This window comes from Colias philodice, chromosome 7 (assembly GCF_061535455.1).
Source record: "Colias philodice isolate Cphi_HAF_F1 chromosome 7, ilColPhil1 Martin Lab GWU primary, whole genome shotgun sequence".
Classification (NCBI taxonomy): Eukaryota; Metazoa; Arthropoda; class Insecta; order Lepidoptera; family Pieridae; genus Colias; species Colias philodice.
This window is the reverse complement of record NC_143092.1, coordinates 7,522,786-7,543,175: the sequence shown is the minus strand read 5'-3', so window position 1 is coordinate 7,543,175 and position 20,390 is coordinate 7,522,786. Positions and strand designations below refer to the sequence as shown.

Sequence of the window (20,390 nt, the reverse complement as noted above, 5' to 3'; positions counted from 1 at the left end):
TATAATTATGTAATTAATGAAAAGATATGTACCTAATTGATGAAGATAATAAATCAAACCATTTAAAGTTAAATATACTAATTATTTAATTCGATAATACATATTGATCAATGTTCCTTAATATTTAATTAGTATGGGCATTATTCTTTTTTCACGTCGTTTAATATCAGTGTAAGTTTATTTCTTTAACTTTCCATTGTTTATAACGGTATAAAATAAATTGGGTTAATGATGATGATGATGATGCAATAAAAACATCTGGAATGATCTATGCTATTTTAATTCACAAATGTTCCTGTATTACAGTTGCTATACCTACAGTTGTTCGCTCGTATACAGCATAGCGACCTAGTCACGTCTACGAAGGCTCTAACAATGAAGAGAAACGTGCAGGCTATAATAAATGAAGTCTTTGTGTTCACGCGCCACACAGAATAGCGATCAACACGCCAACCAACCTTACATAATTAACGTTTTATAATAGATATTATTAAATGCAAGTAAACTTTTACTAAAGAACATACAGTAGATAAACAAGATCAGAACTAAATAAGGTTCACATAACGGGGAAATAAAATGGAAACATTAATTTCGATTGATACTTTTTAATCGTCATTTAATTCACATAGTAGATAGTTTCGCTGTGACTAACTGTCTTATAATCCGGTACCACAGGTTTAACTTGGAAGAAAAACTTCGTTTTCGTTATCGGCTTAAGTAAATATTTATCATCTTGTTCGGGCTTCTCGTTTCTTGTATTTGAACTGCTTGAATTTGGAAATTTAACAGCTGTGTTTCTGCGTCCATTACTTGGCGGATGACTTATAATTGGTTTTGTGCGATGTATGTTGCCATTATAATTATTAAGACCATTCCCACTCGGTGATACATTTGTCATTGGTGTATCAGTAGGTGGATTTGTAATAACCGGATTACTTGTTGCAGTGTTATAATCATTGTTGTTCGGTATTTTTAATGGTGGGGCATTATAATGAGGTTTATTAGAAATATATGGAGAAGAAACTTGACTATTTCCGCCATTCTGGTATCCATTACTATTCACATTAGTTAATACACCAGGACCTTTGTTTATGTGAACTCCATTATAAGTATTAGCAAAACCTCCAGGTTCTGTTGGAGAATCGTTGTTATATTCGTTACTATTCTGATAATTTCCATCATTCTGTTTACGCCGATTATTTGCTGCATTCTGTTTTTTAATCGCATCCATGATATGGTTAATTTTATTTATGTCGTTCATTATTTTAGGAAGATTTGCATTATTTTGAAAAGAATTTGAAATAGGCGTATTTCCATTTGTATCTAGATCTATATTTGTAGGTTTACTATTTAAATCTCCATCTCCATTTGTTAGAAATGCATTAGGTAATCTGTTATTAAAATTATTGCCATTTGTGAATGGTACTCCTTGATTATTTAGTAATGGATTATCTGAAAAATTGTTATTATCGTCGTTAGTTCTACCATTATACGAATTGCCATTATTAATGCGATCTCTATCTTTTAATAAAGCTTCTGGTAATCTCCAGTTATAATTATTTCCGGGATAATTTTGAATAACAGGTGCCATTGGGTTATTATTTTCGTTAAACATGTGATGTCGTCTTGACAATAATAAATCCATGAGTCCACCATCGCAAAATGAATGAAATTGTGCTGAAAATAATATTTTACATTAAAATAATATTTACACCATCACACATTCTAGGTATTAAATTGTTAAAAGTCTTAAAAATATACGTAGAGCGCTACAGAAAAAAAAATTACTAACGTAGTAGGTATTTCACAATATTTCTAAATATATTGACTTTATCGAAATCGGCCCATATGGTCGATTTTTCAATGCTTGGATAAAATTTATTCGTCGAATAATGTATAAAACTACCATTTTAAAAACGTATTCTAATTGCGCGTATTTGACTGCAGTTTACGTGACATTTTAATATTATCGTGTAATACTTTATTGGACGGATAAGTTTTATCCAAGCATTGAAAAATCGGCCCTAAAAATAAATAACTCACCAAATAATATGTAAATGCTAAATATGTAATAATATTTTTTCATATTCACTAATACTTCAACATAGTTTTATTCGTTAAATATTTAAAACTACAAATACACCCGATTCGCACCATTCTGAATTAAGAACTAACTTAAAACTATTAAATGGTCATTAAATTGTCGTTAAATAAGTAATTGAACCATGTTTTACCACTTAATACCACCACTAAACTGGTGACGTATTTAATGAATTAGTAATTAGGAAAAATGACAATATATTCTCATACTGTCTTCAATAGCTGGGTGCCTTGTTTCATGGATTATATGATCATATCAATGAACAAAATTTTATATTTGATAGATAAAAACTACTATTTACCTTCATTATTCTGTCACGGGTAATTAATGATTTATTTAAACACTATAATTATATTAGTCGCCAGCATAATGTTCTTCAAAGCACGCAAAAACTTCAAGATGAACCACTCTTATGAGTGGTACATCTATCGTCTGCTCAACACAACTTTTGGACATGTAGGTAATTTTTAAATGAATAAATAATACATGTTTTGTATTATTTCAGCTTTTTCTAATTATACTTAAGCGTGACGACTTTCAAAATCTTGTTCACGTTCAGAAATCAAATTTTCATCTCTCTTCCTCTCGGACCACGCTCGCGTTCAGTCGTGTCTTTAACCGTAGTGCTTATTAGTTTATTGAATAATAGTAATTATTCACATTAAAATCCATCACGGAAAATAGGAGCGCATACTCGCAAGAAGCTGAGTGTACAAGAACGTGCGATAAACCTCCTTACTGTTATTGTGATCCTAGTACAATCAGCTACGTTATTTAACAATAACTACATCACCTTTTGCTGTCCTGCTCACTCCAACTGAGACAACCAAGTGACAACTTACGCTGCTCGTTGCGCCCCGTCTTTCATTCAGAATAAACTACTATTATAAAGGTACGAAAGAATTTACTATACGAAAACTAATTCATAATAAGAACTATACGAGGAATCATAAACCTCCTTAGACTTATGAGACCCTGGTGGATGTGCCAATATTAGATGAATGCAATAATTATTCAAATTTCTTCTGAGACATTGTGATGTATTAAATAAAAAACATCCTAATTGTTTGTGTCACCGTAGTATATCACTCGAATATAAAAGATTAAATTCCTTAAAGATTTCATTGATTAAATAATCAATTAATTTTAATTGAAGATACAAGAAGAACGTATTTGTGAACATAAGAAATAATTATTTGGAAGCCTCCTATCAACTTTTGTGACCCTGGTACTGTGACTTGCTACTTTGAACAGTTGAGACGGAAATATATTCGCAACTCTTTAGCATATACATAATTGATTGATTACCTCTATTTGTTCATAATTCCCAAGTACTCAAACCGGAATAAACATAATTTGTTATTGATAAAATTAACTGCGAATTATTATTTTATTAATTGAAAAATGCCACTTAAACGTAGTCCACCGACTAAGAAGACTGGTTTATCCCCAGGCATGAGTTCAGATAAATCTTCTTCAGACTCCCGTTTAAATGAGTTGTCTGACACTTCCCAATCATCAACTTATATTACCCAACGACTTAAACGTGGAAGGGAAGATGATCTAAGTTTTGAATTCAATAAGTTTAAAGAGGAGTTTAAAGCCATGTTTTCTACTTTTACAAATAATCAACAGTCAGAACTACAGACTATTGCAGCAAAAATTAAAGAAATACAGGAATCCAATCACAATATAGACAATTCCATCGCCATGCTAACAAGTCAAAATGAAGAATACAGAAGAAAAATACAAGATATGGAAATTCAGGCAAAGAAGGATAGAGAATATATTGTCATGCTAGAAGAGAAAGTCGAAGATACACAAAGGGATATTCGTAAAACAAACATTGAGATAAAAAATGTTCCAATACAAAGTGGAGAATCTAGGGAAGATTTAATAAATATGTTTTTACACCTGTCCAGAAATATTGATTGTAAATTGGATAAATCTCAAATTCGGGATATTTTTCGAGTGCGTCCCAAGTCCCGCAATGGGGATACTGTAAAGAACTCAACTATTGTAATCGAGATGGGTTCTGCATTATTAAAACGCGATATACTGAGTATGGCGAAATCCTTCAATATTAAAAACAAAACGAAACTACAAGCGAAACACTTGGGACTCATGACAAATGGTGACACCCCTATTTTTATCTCAGAACAATTAACTCAAAAGGCCGCTCGTCTATTCTTTCTCGCAAGAGATCTCACAAGATCGGGTAACTTTAAGTTCTGCTGGACGTCTTTTGGTCGTGTATACGTAAGAAAGGATGAAAAGTCTTCAATTATCACTATAAAAACCGAGTCACAAGTCCATCAGTTAATGCAGCAACAGCAAACTACGACACAAGCATGACTCGCGGTACTACTATCTGTTTTTTATTGTCTCTCATTAACTGCTCTAGTGTTAGTTTTATATATTATTTTTTACTTTACTTTTAATTTTTGCATTGTATCTAAGCATATACAGGAGTTTGAAATGTTTGATGCCTCAACTAGTATGAATTCTCGATGTATCTCAGTACACTATTCTACTCACCTAACTACTCATATTTCAACTCACACCACACTTAATTTAACTATTATCATAAATTACACTACACACACATACACAAAATCCGCACACATATTGCTATCATTCAAACAGTCTTACGAGTTCATAAAACATGACCTTTTATTGGGGGAATCTATACTAACTACCGTATACTTTAGCATCTCATACATAGCCTGTTTTGATTATGACATTATTATCCATTGTCAATTTCTCTCTGAACCAATAAAATATTTCTGCTTTTTAATAAAAGCCTCACTGATACATCATGTGTACACTTACTTAAAAAATGGCAGCAGTTAATCAACTTTATGCAATAAGAGACTTAGACCAAACAAGGCCATTTCCACAAATAAGTTGTGATATACAGGACCTTACTAAATCCATAAATATTTCAAATGCAGATCTTACTATAATGTGCCAAAATATAAGAAGTATCTACCGTAACCTAAATGACTTCCTAACAACTGTATCGGTACTAAAATCTGATGTGGACGTACTAATTTTTACAGAATGTAGATTAAATAAATTTAAACCTATCCCACAAATACCAGATTATACTGCACTAGAATCGGTATTTAATCAAAATCAAAACGATGGAGTTATTATCTATGCTAAATCCTATCTCAGACCTAACCTAAAAGAAATTAAATTGGTACATGCATCTTGTGTGCAGCTGGAAATCCTTGACCTTACCATTTTGGGCATCTACCGATCACCCTCTAAACAAAATGCGTCCGAATATATAGAATCTCTTAATAACCACCTTGTAAATATAAAATCACATCGTAACATAATTATAACAGGAGATATAAATATTGACATTCTAAATAGTATGAACGAACAATCTTACGAACGTAATAATAGAGTTACTTATTTAAATATGCTGGCTGATCATGGTTTTCTTGCTGCACACACGCTGCCAACGAGAGACTCTAGTTGCTTAGACCACTTTATGGTGAAGCTAAACAATTCAAAATTTTCGGCAAATTCTGCTGTATTAAATACCAGTATCACTGATCATCTAACAATTTTCTTAAGTATATCAAAACTTAAAATTCATACCGTAAATACAAAAATTATTGAATATGTGAATTATGATGAAGCCTATGATAGGCTTCTTCAAAAGAATTTAGAGTCTCTGTTATTGTGCGATGATCCTAATTTAGTCACTGAGTGCCTACAGTTATATTTATCTGAGGCATTAGATGAGAGTAAAACAATAAGAAGAACGACCAAAAAACACCGAACTATTAAACCGTGGATAACAGCAGGTATTCTCAGGTGTATCCGAAATAGAAATCAAATGCAACTTAAAGTTAAAGCGGACCCTCTAAACGATATTTTAAAACTTACATATAGACGTTACAGAAACCATTGTAATAACTTGATTAAAAAATTAAAACGAAATTATGACAGAGAAATGTTAAGTAAAGCAGCTAAAAACTCAAAAGAATTATGGAAATCGATAAGACAAATTACCAACTTTAAACCAGCTAAATTACACAGGAAAGATCTTCTCAAGTCGGATTCTTCTCCTTGCAATTCGGTAAATTTGGTTAATGATTTTTTCGCTGATGTCGGTAAAGAGTTGGCAAATCAACTTTTGACTAAAAATTCTAATTTGGTAAGGAACCCTGCTCCAAACACGACTAACCTAAACAGCTCTTCTTTCGTTCTTCTAAAAACCGATGTCAGTGAAGTTAAAACAATAATCACGACGTTAAAATCTGATAGTGCCCCAGGGTGGGACAAAATACCTACAAAATTTCTTAAAATTTGCTCTTCTATTGTAGCTCCTGCTATTTGTCACTTAGCGAACTTATGTTTTAGTACAGGTATATTCCCTGCTCAGCTGAAAAAGTCAGTAGTTGTTCCGGTGTATAAGGGTGGGGATGGATCCGATGTCAATAATTATCGCCCCATCTCAGTTCTGCCAGCAATCTCTAAAGTTATCGAAAAGCTCATTAATAGTAGACTCCTTAATTACTTTGAAAAATATAACATCTTCTCTGACTCACAGTTTGGGTTCAGGCGCGGTCTTTCAACCGAAGATGCTGTGTTGAAATTAACATCTCTTATATCTGACAGACTGGATGAAGGCAAAAAATGTTTGGCTGTTTTTCTAGACTTGAAAAAGGCCTTTGACACTGTTTCCATCCCTATTCTTATCCGTAAGCTGGAGCATGCAGGCATTCGTGGTACACCCCTTAATCTAATGGAAAGTTATTTAACAGAGCGGACTCAATGTGTAAAAATAGAAAATTATATTAGCTGCGATAGAGGCGTTATCTGTGGTGTGCCACAGGGAAGCGTTCTCGGACCAACGCTCTTTTTAGTCTATATCAATGATCTCACTAATTTAAGTATATTAAATGGAAAAATCTTCTCTTACGCAGATGATACGGCGATAGTGTTTAGTGGGAATTCATGGCTTTCTGTATTTAACGCGGCACAGATAGGTATTTCTAAAATTTCTGATTGGTTAATAAGTAATCTCCTCACTTTAAACATTAAAAAAACTAATTACATATGCTTCTCCATTAATAATAAAACACAACCTAATCCTAATCTTAACATTAAGCTCCACGAATGTGATGGAACTAATAATTTAAATTGTACTTGCGACACTATTGAAAAAGTTTTTACTACAAAATATCTTGGGATCATACTTGATCACCGCTTATCTTGGCATTCACACATTGATTATATGAACGAAAGAGCACGGAAACTAATCTGGATTTTTAAATCTTTGAGACATGTAACTTCACATAAGCTTAGGAATCAAATATACAAGTCCTTAGTTCAATCAATCTTAGCATATTGTATTCCTATCTGGGGGGGAGCTAACAAATCTAAATTCATAGAAATGGAGCGTGTGCATAGGTGTCTTCTGAAAGTCATGTATCGAAAACCTCGCCGGTTTCCAACGACAGATCTGTATAAACTATGTGATATTCTATCAGTCAGACAACTATACATCTTACTTATTACAATAAAAACACACAAAAAAACACCATTTATTTATACCACAGTGGAGGGAAGAAGAAGGAAGGAGGTAATTAAAACTCGTTGTACCAAAACTGTTTTTGCCAGACGCCAGTACTCGGCTAACTCAGCTTATATATATAATCATCTAAATAAATTATTTAACATTAATAGACTAACTTGTTGTGATTTAAAAAATAAAATAATGAATTGGCTAAAAACACTAAATTATGATGACACAGAAAACCTTCTTGCTACGTCATGCACTGTGTAATTATTACTTTTATATTATTTATTTAACTATAACCACGTGTAATCATTGGCTGGTAAATATTAATTGCTATTTAAATTCGTTCACTCACAAACTCGTGCTCATACATAAACCGACAAATCCAAACACACACACACACACACACACACACACACACAACACACAATACACAAACACATCACACACACACAATCATACACTCCACACTTAACTATTAATATGTATTTAGTTATTAACAGTTTATTTTTTTCATGTAGATAACCTATTTTAAGTTAAGGAAGAGCGGGTCCTCCTGACACAGGTTTTATCTTAAACTTACTAGGAGGGCCCTACTACTCCAAATTGTGTAAAATTTAGAAAGGAAATAAACTATTTTTATTTTTTTTTTTTTTATTTTTTTTTATCTACTTATTATTATTTCGCAAAATACCATCACAATACCGCTACAAAATTGTCAAAAGGCAAACAGCTAACAGGACATACGTCGGTCATGTATATTTCTATTGATTTATTGTTCCCTAATACGTGACGCGTGCCTGCCGCCTGCCATGGCCGTCACAAACACCCACTACACCCAACAAGCCTTTACAATATAATAATAGATGTAAAATCACACTTTGTCAAAGATACACTATTGTATGATTAGAAATCATCTGGATTTGTGGAATATTTGGACTTAGAATCGTGTTTTGAAATGCTGCGATTTTTTGTTGTAGGTAGGTACCTACTAAAATACATTTTTTTTTTTTTTGTAAAAAGTTGTAGATGTATAAAACATTTTATTATGGATAATAGTAATTTATGAAATATTTTATGAGTATCAAGTTAAATGAAGTGCCTATAATTATTTTCATGCGGTCGAGTGCGTGTTTGAGCGCGCACACTGAAAAGTGTCTACCTCGCTGTTATTTATACGCATATTTCATATTCACAAAACAAAAAATTAATAAAAATGTATAATTATAACAAAATCAATTAAATTTAAATTAGCATAATAAAAATTCGAATAATTCTCCTCAAAGCTCTGTAATAGCTACTATTACTTACATACTGTTTTCCTATTTTACAAAATGTGAAATAAATCAATCAATTTAAAACATACCTATTCCGGTACTTTCACCAATAACATTCTCGTCAATTCAAATCCACCTTACCAGTACCAGCTTGCAAATAAAATGCATAAATAGTTCGTAATAAAGTGCGTACTCAACATAATGGAGAGCCTCGCGCCCCCGTAGTCACTCCGATCCCTTAAACCTATTGTCAACTGGGGATCAGCTGCCACTCGATGTAACAAATGTCCAACGGGTTAAAAATAATTCCTGTACAGTATTTAACATTATTTTTGACGTTTTTGGAAAATATTAAACAAGGGATAGTTTTATAGATTTAGTTGATCACAGTCTTGTGAAATTATTTTGATTTTTTAAAAAGCACATGTCACTTGCTACACAAGCAAAAAATATCTGATTTAATTCTTATTTGATGATTGATGAGGAGGTAATGAATAATGATAACAAATTGTTGTTACTAGTACTTAGTACCTATCTAGGTATGTAGTGATTTAAACATTATGGCATGTATAAACAATTGAAAGTATAAATTTACCTTAAAATATGGCTGAGAAAAGATTATTTTGGCATAATAAAAGCAAAATTCACATATATATTTGAGCAGCTGATTTTAACGGCAGAAAAATTATGCAATACTGCCATAAAACAGTCAATTAAAAAGATATCAATTATAGATAAAATTGAGAGGGATTTGCTGGTTCCTCGGCGATTATAAATCTATTAGCGGCATGTGATAACATATGGAGGCCGCTCGAGGGGCGAAGCACCCCGCCGGCCGGAGCGCCCGCGGGGTGCCAACACATAATAGATTTCAAGATCTATTATAAATTGCGATTTCGAGAGTATGTTCAATTGAAAATTGTTTTTACATCCAATAGTTTTTATTGGTACTGTTTACTTAACTTGTTGTAGTAATGATGGTAGAGCATTTCTATTTTAAAATATTTCAATTTATTTAAGCTAAAAGGTGAAATAGTTTAGGTTCATTGATGATTCAGTAAGTATGTTTTACATAATCCTTTGGCTCAGAAACTTTTAATCAACTATAAGTAAAAGTAAATCTATGTAGTTACGTAACCTAATAAATAATCTAAGTATTTTAAAATTTTATCAGATTGTAACAATTTATCATTTTAGTTGCATTCATTAGTAGATTCTAAATTTATTTAATTTATTTAAAACTAAGTTCTAAATAAATCTAGAATCTAACTTAAAGGAAATAAACCTGTATCTTATCAAATAATTTTCAAAAAGCTCTCTCTATCTCGCTACAAAAATATATACAAAAAACAAAAACGTCAAACAAATCGTCACCTAAGTACAGTCACCCGACACCTCTCGACCGCTACAGATGGCGCTTTTATGTCAATCGTCATAATTAGGGGATTACGGCCCCCTAATGACATGTTACATTGAATATTGTTACCCGCGCAAATGTGCCCCATTCGGCAAATATTGTGCATTGACTTGTTGTAAGTCAGTTGTGATTATCACGGATTGTACTTGAATGTGGGTGTAAAAACGAAATCTGTACAAAAAATTGTAATTAAACATTGAACATTTTTAATGAAATGATTCTTCTTAATACCTATTTGAAATTCTATTAATTAAGTATTTTACAAAAGTAAATTAGTCTTTTTTTTTAACAATACCTCCATATTACAGAGAACTTTAATGTCGAAAAATTAATCTAAATATCGAAGATGATTTATGATGATAATAAATAATAGCCACGATCGCGATAGCTAGTTTATAGTATTTTTATTTTACTTGCCAACTAACTCACGTCATTTAAAATTCAAAATACGAGGATGTTGGAAGGGTTGTAATTTGACTACGTTATATGAAGACATAAAAGTACATGAAATAAAAATATAAGTACGAACCTCTCAAATTGTGTACTACAGTATCTGACTGAAAAGGACAACGTTAAAATCCATTAAGAAAAAACCGCAGCGACACAGCATAACACGTTAATAGCATCAAAAAATATGTCAGCTAAAAAACGAAACCGATAGCCATCAAAGCTTCTAAAACGTTCTGAAAAAAACAGCTTTTAAACGTTAAAAGGCTACGTTTACCGCGGACGCAAACACTTAGCTCCATGTTAATTAATAAGTAGCTGGAGCCTCGTCAAAGGGAATGCATGAATACTTGCAAACCGACCTCCGACGGTGCTTTTAAAATTCTCCCCTCTTAATCCTGTAGCTCAGAGAAACCAACGCTAAACTGATTACAACCAATTTTGGACTTTTTGAACTTCTATATTTATATGTCAAGTATATGTACCTATTACATTCTATCGAGGTATTCTGGTACTTATAACGTTCAATTATGAAATAGATATGAACTTCAAATGAACGTAATTCCAAATAATGTGTTAATGCAAAAAGTATAACTACTTTACAAGGCCACCACTGATCTGTGTTTGTGATATACTAACCTTGTTGGCAATATATAGAGATATTTTCTTGACATAGACTTGTGAAGTAATTTTTATTAAACATTTTATATCGTATCAAGAATGTTGAATGGAAATTAAAAAAAAGTTCCTTCAAAACGAGTTTAATATTTTCTTCAAAAAAGTAGTGTAGCACCTGCGCGTAGCATGGCGTAGCCCATTGATTCAGTCCGCCCGATGAAACATAATCTAGATTATTCTAGATGATTATAACTTATGTCATTTTAATAACTTATATTCAATGTTTATATTGCAAACAAGGTAGTCATTATTAAAAAAAAACTTTTTAATAATATCTACCTACTTATCCAATTTATTTTAATTATTCGAAAATAAAATAGTATTAAGGCCAAAAGAGTATTAAATATTATCACAGATTATATCTCCGCGCTTTTTTAACTTTGACTTTTTTAGTAAACGTGTATTTAATAAACATCAGCCAGCCAGTTTGTCGCACATTCCGAGACTAAATCAAAGTTCAGTGAGCCTACGAGACGAATCATTAGGTGTAACAGTGTTAAAGCAACGCAATTACAATTACGGACGGTTGCGAACTTGACCTACGGTAAGGATCGATGCGACCCACTATGCAAATAAGAAACGGTTTCTTTGAGAATACGTTTTCAGTTTTGCTACGTTGCTTACATTGTTTTTCAAGAGCGGTTATAGGTTCAACAGAAGCTTCGTTCGTGTCAGGATATTTTATAGAATTTGAGATATAGAGAAAATATATTAAAGTTTTACGTTATTTTTTTGTTCCTATCTATTAATATATATTTGACGTAAAAATGTATTGAACATACAAAAGAACCATAATATTTTAAAATCGTTTTCTTCAACAAAAATAAAATAAATTCTTTATACGGAAGCAGGAAAATTTTGTTTTTAATTTTAACAATTTTCGTTTTCAATATTTTGCTCTTATCACAACACAAACCAGAAATAGAATATAAATGTTTGCCTACATTTCCAAACCGAACTTATCTGTCCAGCGGAAGGCGCGTTCAAGAAACTGAAGCCAGAGCCCGGCGGGAACGGCGCAGGGTCTGGCTCCTCCGCCCTGTCCCCCGCGCTGGGCCCACAGCACGCGGGCCACACGCCTACCACCGCGTCCTGTCCCACGCCTGCGAGACGGAGACATAGGACTACTTTTACACAAGTATGTTTGTAATGTTATCACATATAATATGATACTATACTGTGATACTATAGTAAGGTTACTATTAACTGTGCTATTAAAGTGAGTTTGATAAGAGCGCTCAAGACGTTACTAAACGTAAGTTTGTAAGTGAGTGGTTGTGTGGTGGTGGCGTGAAAGAATGGTAATCCATGTAGCTTGTAGTTCTTGTTACTAACATCCATGAACTGTCACATTTATAATGTATAGGATTTCATTTACACTCACACATTTAGGTATTTTCCTGATGTAGAGCTTTGGCTCTACTACTTAAGTAAATTATGACTCGTTCTATTTGGTAAAGACCACCTCCTTGGTACAGTGGTTGGCGTTTGAGCGTAGAACCGAGGGGTCCAGGGTTCGATTCCCGGTGGAGACGAAGAAAAAAAAAATGTCTCGGTCTGGCAGGACACAGAAGGCTGATCACCTACTTGTCCCTAAAGAAAATCGATCAGTGAAACAGATGTATGAATAATGCATCTGCCCCTTACCCCACTACGGGGACACGGGACTTCACTTTTCTATTTAGTAAAACTGAAGCTGCAAATTGAAGTGCTGAACTGGTAGGAACATACGTAGTAAAGCCTTCTCATAAAACAAAATAAGTAGATCTTTTAAATAAATTTAAAGATTATAAAAGTATTTTATCGAAGAAAAGTTCTTTTGAGACAAAAACTATTATGATCAAACTGGAGCCTTATAAATTAAGTTCAGTCAAGAAATCTTTGACCTTTTTTTTCTATTGACAGTTAAAAGGGCGTTGTACAATCGTCAAAGTCGCCATCTATCTTTTGTAAAATAGGCAAAGAAAGATCATGTAGAGACTATCGATTCTGACGTTAAATTGTAGGTCATCGTTTAATATCATGTCTTTGTTTACACAGGAACAATTAGCAGAATTAGAAGCAGCTTTTGCGAAATCTCACTACCCAGATATTTACTGCAGAGAAGAATTAGCAAGAACGACCAAACTAAATGAAGCCAGGATACAGGTAGGATACAAAGATTTACTTTACTCTTCTTTAAAATGTAATGACAGAATATAAAAACATATTATTTATTCAATAAGAATATGAATTTTTAAATTGTTCATAGATATACGTAAATATAAAACTTGAGTAAACCCTTCGAGTATATAGACCCACTACTCAAACAGTAAACCAGAGAGGACCTTGTTTTCTTTTGAGTGCGATATTTCAAATAAACATAGAACATCATCACATGACAATTTTTTATTTTAAGTAATAAAACCCAAATATCAAAATTAATGTATCGTAATAAATCAAAAACATGGAAACATGATATTGTTATTATAAAGTTTAAATCAACCATGATGCGATAACAACCACAGCGAAATAATGTAATCAATTCGATTTGGCAAAAACAAAAAGCGCAATAATCTATACTAATATTATAAAGAGGAAAAGTTTGTAAGTATGTATGTATGTATGTATGGTTTTCACGCAAAAACTACTGGACCGATTTCAAAAATTCTTTCACCATTAGAAAGCTGCATCTTTACTGAGCAACATAGGCTATATTGCATTTTCAAAAAAATTAGAGATCCTTACCAAAAATGCAATAATGTAACCCAAGGTGTAAAAAAATCCTCAATAAAACTTCTGTCATCGCGTGCGCTGCGGAATCTATTGAAGATAGAACAAAAAAATGTTCTACGGTATTATAGAATGGATCAATATCTACAAGAAAGTCCGCGATACCATATGTCCATCTTCAGTAGTTATGTTACTACAACAACTTTTTTACGTTTTCAAAGTAAATAGAAGTGCCGACAGTAATCAAACCATGTTATCCATACACATATATTAATCCTTATCCCATTAAATGATGTTTTATTATAGACTGTTTCAATACCAGCAAAATACTTTTTAAATGAAAAGAATTGGATATTCCATTCAAAAGATATAACGAATTTTTAAAAGTGTCAATCTACAGAAAATAGTAGGTATACTGTTCGAGCAGGCCGTAGTGCGGGGGTCACGGAGGAATTCTACCAATATGCGTCTTGATGGAACACAGTGGGGTTTTGGTCTGTAGGAATCCGACATAACCCACGGCCCCTCCCCCGGAGGCCGTGGGTATCTATGAAAGATTTCCCCACTAAAACAAAAAAACAAAAAAGGCCGTAGTGCGGGACGGGGTAAAGGTGATTTTCATGTGATTAAAAATTAAACCTATAGTCCGACCTATAGTAGACTTTTCACTATAACGATATCGCTATATATGCGGGTGAAACCGCAGGGCATTGCTAGTCTACAATAAAAGGAAACACATAATAACCGGCAAACAAGTGAGTTCCTTGTTCTTACGTGGATTGTCGAAAATATCAATGATGCGCGAATATTCGAATAATACAATTTGAACCGTAGGCCGGAGGCAGATTGAATTAAAGTGCCATCTGTCGTCTTCGTCCGTATGAATACGAAATGCTTACAGTTAGTCGCGATCCTTATCTCAGTTTTAAAATTGCTCAATCCCTCGGGGCACTATTGATTTGTCCCCAGAGCACCTAATTCGTCGCTTTAGATATTTTATTCAGAACACGACTTTTAACATTCTCTTGAAGTAACGATCGTCCTTAATTTCTTGGCTCACATTTACGGAATATAAAACGCACTCACTATTTTAATATGAATAAACTGATTATTCTTTATTACATAATGTTTAGTTTCCTTTCATGAACTTTTAATAAAGATAAGGTTTCGTAACAAAATAAAAATAGTTTACTAATTAATAGATAGCTAAAGTGTTTTTATTTTTCCTCTACACTGAATATTTACATGGTAATTTTAAGAGAGGTATGCAACCTCTCTTAAAATTACCATGTAAATACTTTCAATATCAAATTAGTCATCTTAATACATACACGCGTGCTTCTTCGTAGTAAGTGACAATGTATAAAAGCCTAGCTAAATGTTATTAACAGAAATTCTTTTACATATCGCCGTTAAAAGCTCGCGAGCACACGCACACAACTGCGAACACGCACACATGCCCACACATTTAACATTAGTACACGCTTCGTATCTACACGTATCTATTAACGTTCGCGACGCTACATAAGAATGTAAACGTTAAAGACGACGTTCCCTCCTTCTAGAGGAAATTTCGATATAAAAACGAAACGCTAGCGGGCGAACGAGGGAGGAAGCAAGGAGGGAGTGGGGTGGCCCCTGAGGCATTGCAATCCCATCAAATGGATCCGTAACGAAGTTAGCCGTTCATCCTCCCCGCGCGCCTCTCGACATTGTCTCTGCCCTCAAATGAATTCTACAATTGGAAATAAGAAAATGTTTTGTTGGATCTCAGTGCTTTTTCAGTTTAAAGGCGACCGTTTTCTCCAGATAACACGGCGCTCTGCAAATGTGAACGGTTTTTTGTATTCGGACAGGGTTTCAGGGATCTTTACTAAATTAGATTTTATCGACGTTTAAACCGTAGCTAAGTGAAACTGACTTTCTTTTTTGTTTAGATTACAGCTGTAACATTACTTTATGTCTTTTTTCTAATATTACTACATTGTTGAACATTATTTACTATGATATAATAATACTAGGTATTTATGTGATTATTTACTTAACTTAAAATAAAGTAAGAAAACTATCTACTCTCACAAATTTATATAATGTAGAGTGAATTTATACCAATTATTATTTTAGATATAAAAGCAGTTTTAAATTCAGTTAATTAATGCATTATTATTATTAATAACGAAATTAACCGTTATTCATTGTTTTACTAAACTACTTTCATAAACCCTACATAAGGATATGTTTCCAAAAAGTATATTTTATGAAATAACTTCGGGAAATGTACATCAATTTTGCAATGTAGAGTACATTGCAATTATTTTTTGTTTAGTTTTCGTACCAAAATTCTACTTAAAATAAAAAAAAGTTAAAGCTATCTTATTAAAAATTAAGAAAAAGTATAATATTAAACAAACCTACATTTCAAAATTTATTGTAATTACTGAATTAATATAAATATTACGCAGTTTCAAAATATGTATTATATTGATGAAGAGACTTATTATCAACTAGTATATAAATCTTTAAAATTCCATACATCCTGTGGAATCGCGATCACCGAACCATTGAATCTCGTAGGTATCGTAGTAAGAAATCGTACATAGCAACGGGAAATTGCTTCGTTTTTCATCACAACGCGCGTGGCGAGGGACGGATGTTGAATTGCTTTGCGAAAAACTAATATCCCATTTATGTTTCTTCACCCTATTTTCTGTATACCTACACGTTTGCGGTATTGGACTATGAACCTTGTGTTCAGTGGAACAGAGTGGGTTTTAAACTGGGTATAGCGTTGGGTATTTATGTTTATGTAGAGAGTGCGTTCGGAGGGCGGCTCCCCGGCTCTCTCCCTCTAATCAGCTGTAATCACCATATCAAACGACGCACGCCTCATTCCCGACGACAACACACAGATTATAGTTCATGTGTTTTCATTGTGAGGACTTAGTTGAACATTATGTAGTATATAGTTGTATTGGGCCAGTTGGTATGATCAAACAGTAGGTACTTCATTTTCAATCGCTATAACCTTTTGTGAGAAAATTATTCGTTTTTGTTTTTATTCGTCTGCAAAATGAAATATATCATAATTGTTTCAATTAACGCAATTGTTTATATAATAAACAAATTTGTTTATTTAAGTAATATATTTTTTTTAATCCATGCAAAAAGTGCTCTAACAAAAACATTTTAACAGGTATGGTTTCAAAACCGTCGAGCGAAATACCGCAAGCAAGAGAAGCAGCTTCAGAAGGCCCTGGCACCAGCCGTGCTGCCTGGCTGCAACGGGATGATGAGGAACATCCAGGGGTACCGCGGATACCAGCCCTACCCACACCCTAATACTATCAATCGATATCCACAGGTAATTTGTGAACTATGTTGAGTAATGTATAATATCTCTTTCAGTTTTATTCGAGATCAGAGCTCAGAACGGCTTATATAGGTACCGTACCTGATGAAAAGATTCTACTGACAGCGATTAGTGTAAATAATAGATATGTACATTGAAAATATTCAATTATATCTATTTTCGAGAAGTTATAAAATTTATGTCATAATGGAAAGTTCATTTCAATAAAAGCTTATCATATAATCATGAGCTTTATCATTTCTCGTTTGTTTTCATAAATTATAAAATAGATAAACCTATTATATTCAATGCAATACACTAGACATAGACACCTACCTATTAGATATATGGAATGTGTTATACTATACGTACTATGTACCTCTCATGACAACATGACTATTACCAAAGTGCATGGATATATCGCGGTTGACAGTTGATGAGACAACAACCTAGCTCCAATGTCCAATCTACAAATGCGCACAAATACAATGGCTACTTCCTATTAATTCTCTATATATTAATAGGTAGATCTATGTTGTTGATGGATAGATGGGTGAGTTAAGTGTCGCAGTCAATCTGTATGTATCTACCTACATCAAATTTGCCATATCTGGTTTGGATTTCCATAAGTAATAAACTGTTGTGTGAAAAATAATATACCATTCAATTTTGTACACAAGGATACAATATGAGTTAACAATTATATTACATAGACGTAGACCAATTACTTTATAGCATTTCATATCTACAAACGCATATTTTCATGTACGAAATCATTGTATTGAAAGTGCAGACTCCTGAAGCTCATTACAATGCAGCGCTAATCAGTCGCTCTGATTACACGGTAATACATTATTACCGTGGTAATACGATTGCGCGACCGCCGAAAATAATGCAAATGGCGCACGACATGCAACAATGGCACTCATTATTTTATATTTACTTAGCGAATTCATTGTAAGTTATTGTTCATGGGAGTTAAGCGGCTCTTGTAGTATATCTTACTTATATTAATGTTCTGCTATAGTGTAATCGTAAACAATGGACTATTGTTAATTACTTAAAATAATAATTTAAAAAATATATTCATGAGTTTTCAATCTATAGTGGTTTAAAGTTAACTCAAAAATGGACCATTTTCGTATATTTTCTAAAAAATCTTAGAGAAAGTGTAAGAAATGTTATAGTATGCTATATATTCGTGATCTACTCAATAAGCTCTTTCATTTGATACCCCACGCGGCATGTTTTGGAAATGTTTATTTTTTTCTTTGTATGCCATATTTAATTACCGGGGTGCGGGGAAGGGGACCACAAAACTGGTTGGCAACATCTGTCTATAGGATGTCTGGGATCTATACTATATATATCAGAAGTCAGATTTAGGTCCGCTATTTATGCAAACGAACATCTCCTTGGACCCCTCTCTATATAGTGTAAAGCCTATAAGAATCACATACTACGTAGCTTTACGTTACTGAAATATTTTTAAGGACCGCACCGATGAGATAGTTTTCAATATTACTCTTGCAAATATAACTACTTAGTAATTTGTAATATTATGATGTCCACATATAAATCACTTTTATTATTCAAACAATTTAAATTTACGTTGGTAATGTTTACACATCAATCCATTAACAGTATTTTACTAAACTGCACAACTAGGTAATTCGTAGGAACTATGTAGTAAATATCGTTATATTATTATTGCCATATTGCGTACCTACGTAAAATTGTAATGGAACTAACTAAAGAGCCAAGAGGTGCAGTCTATTTACATTTGACCGATATTATAAACAATAACAGCCACAATCTAGTGTTAAAAATATCATTGTTTAAAACACCAAAGCTGTGGTTACATATACCACCGTACAATCGTTAAAATCGCATTATCCATTAACGAAAGTGATAATTCAACCAACGCATAAACGGTCGATTCTTACAACATAAAGCCAACGCGTGAAAAACTATTAAATCGCAAATAATTTCGTTAATGTGCGTTTACGAGGTTTCAGTGGAGCTTTAATTGTATTTCATTATTAAAATGATAATGTTATATTTGTCCGGCGAACAGTAATTGATAATGTGATAGCTATAGTTTACAGTGAGGTAACTTCTCTGTGTAATTCATTGGTTTAAGGTTTATTTCCTCCCTAACACACAAAGAATAAACTTTTATATGAAGCTCTGTTTTCTTAAGCTATTTATTATGTTGATGATTATGATGATATTTATTCTATTCTAATTAATATGTAAGATTGATAGTTTTCTATTATATTCCACAATTTTGTTCTTCATCTTTCCTTGCTGAAAGCGGAGTATTTAGTATATATTATGATAACACTATCGCGCAGTTCCCGAGATTAAGCTTGCTTATCCAAATACGTACGTTTTACAAAAGCTCTTCCAATTTGTTGACCTCTTTGCTTGCACCATAGCTCTATTTCCCGAAATCATTTCACATTAAACTATAACATAAAATAATTATTGTCTAAATAGCACCACGGCAGCTATGAAGAGCTGCAGAAGGACATCTTTTCGCTATCGCAAATGGGCGGCGGCTCGTACCCCATGCCGCAAGGGTTCTCCATGGGACACAGTGCCAATATGAGCGCGGTCGGCATGCGTCAGGATACTATGGGTAAGTTATAATGTTTTAGAGGTGATTAGTTTGTAATTCACAGGTGTGTAGGTACTGATATTGATGATTGGAAACTACATATTTTTACAAACTTTACATCAGTCATCGAATATTATATTCTTTGTATATTGGTACCTAAAGTAAATAAATTGTCGCACTCTTCCTTACTGCACGTAATGATGAACAAATTTGTTTATTAATAACATTTAATACAATCCTA

The 20,390-nt window shown here is 33.0% G+C and overlaps 2 protein-coding genes across 2 annotated transcripts in view; one reads left to right on the top strand and one right to left on the bottom strand.

Moving 5' to 3' along the window:
* The window catches only part of LOC149487190 (homeobox protein unc-42), a 33,555-nt gene that overhangs the window by 8,410 nt on the left and 4,755 nt on the right, over positions 1-20,390 (top strand). The window contains exons 2-5 of the mRNA XM_089697487.1: positions 12,437-12,603; positions 13,506-13,613; positions 17,371-17,538; positions 20,029-20,170. Coding sequence (XP_089553613.1) covers positions 12,437-12,603; positions 13,506-13,613; positions 17,371-17,538; positions 20,029-20,170 — 585 coding nt within the window. The remainder of the gene's footprint in view (positions 1-12,436; positions 12,604-13,505; positions 13,614-17,370; positions 17,539-20,028; positions 20,171-20,390) is intronic.
* Positions 283-2,147, bottom strand: LOC149487191 (uncharacterized). The gene is made up of 2 exons (XM_089697488.1): positions 2,044-2,147; positions 283-1,677 (listed from the first exon to the last, which is right to left on the bottom strand). The coding sequence occupies exons 1-2, from the start codon at positions 2,084-2,086 to the stop codon at positions 617-619; spliced, it is 1,104 nt and encodes a 367-aa protein (XP_089553614.1). The 5' UTR covers positions 2,087-2,147; the 3' UTR covers positions 283-616.

Coding starts and splice junctions, on each gene's coding strand:
- LOC149487191 (XM_089697488.1), bottom strand. CDS start 2,086: ATGAAAAAATATTATTACATATTTAGCATTTACATATTATTTG. Junction 1,678..2,043: donor TAGCATTTACATATTATTTG/GTGAGTTATTTA, acceptor TATTATTTTCAG/CACAATTTCATTCATTTTGC.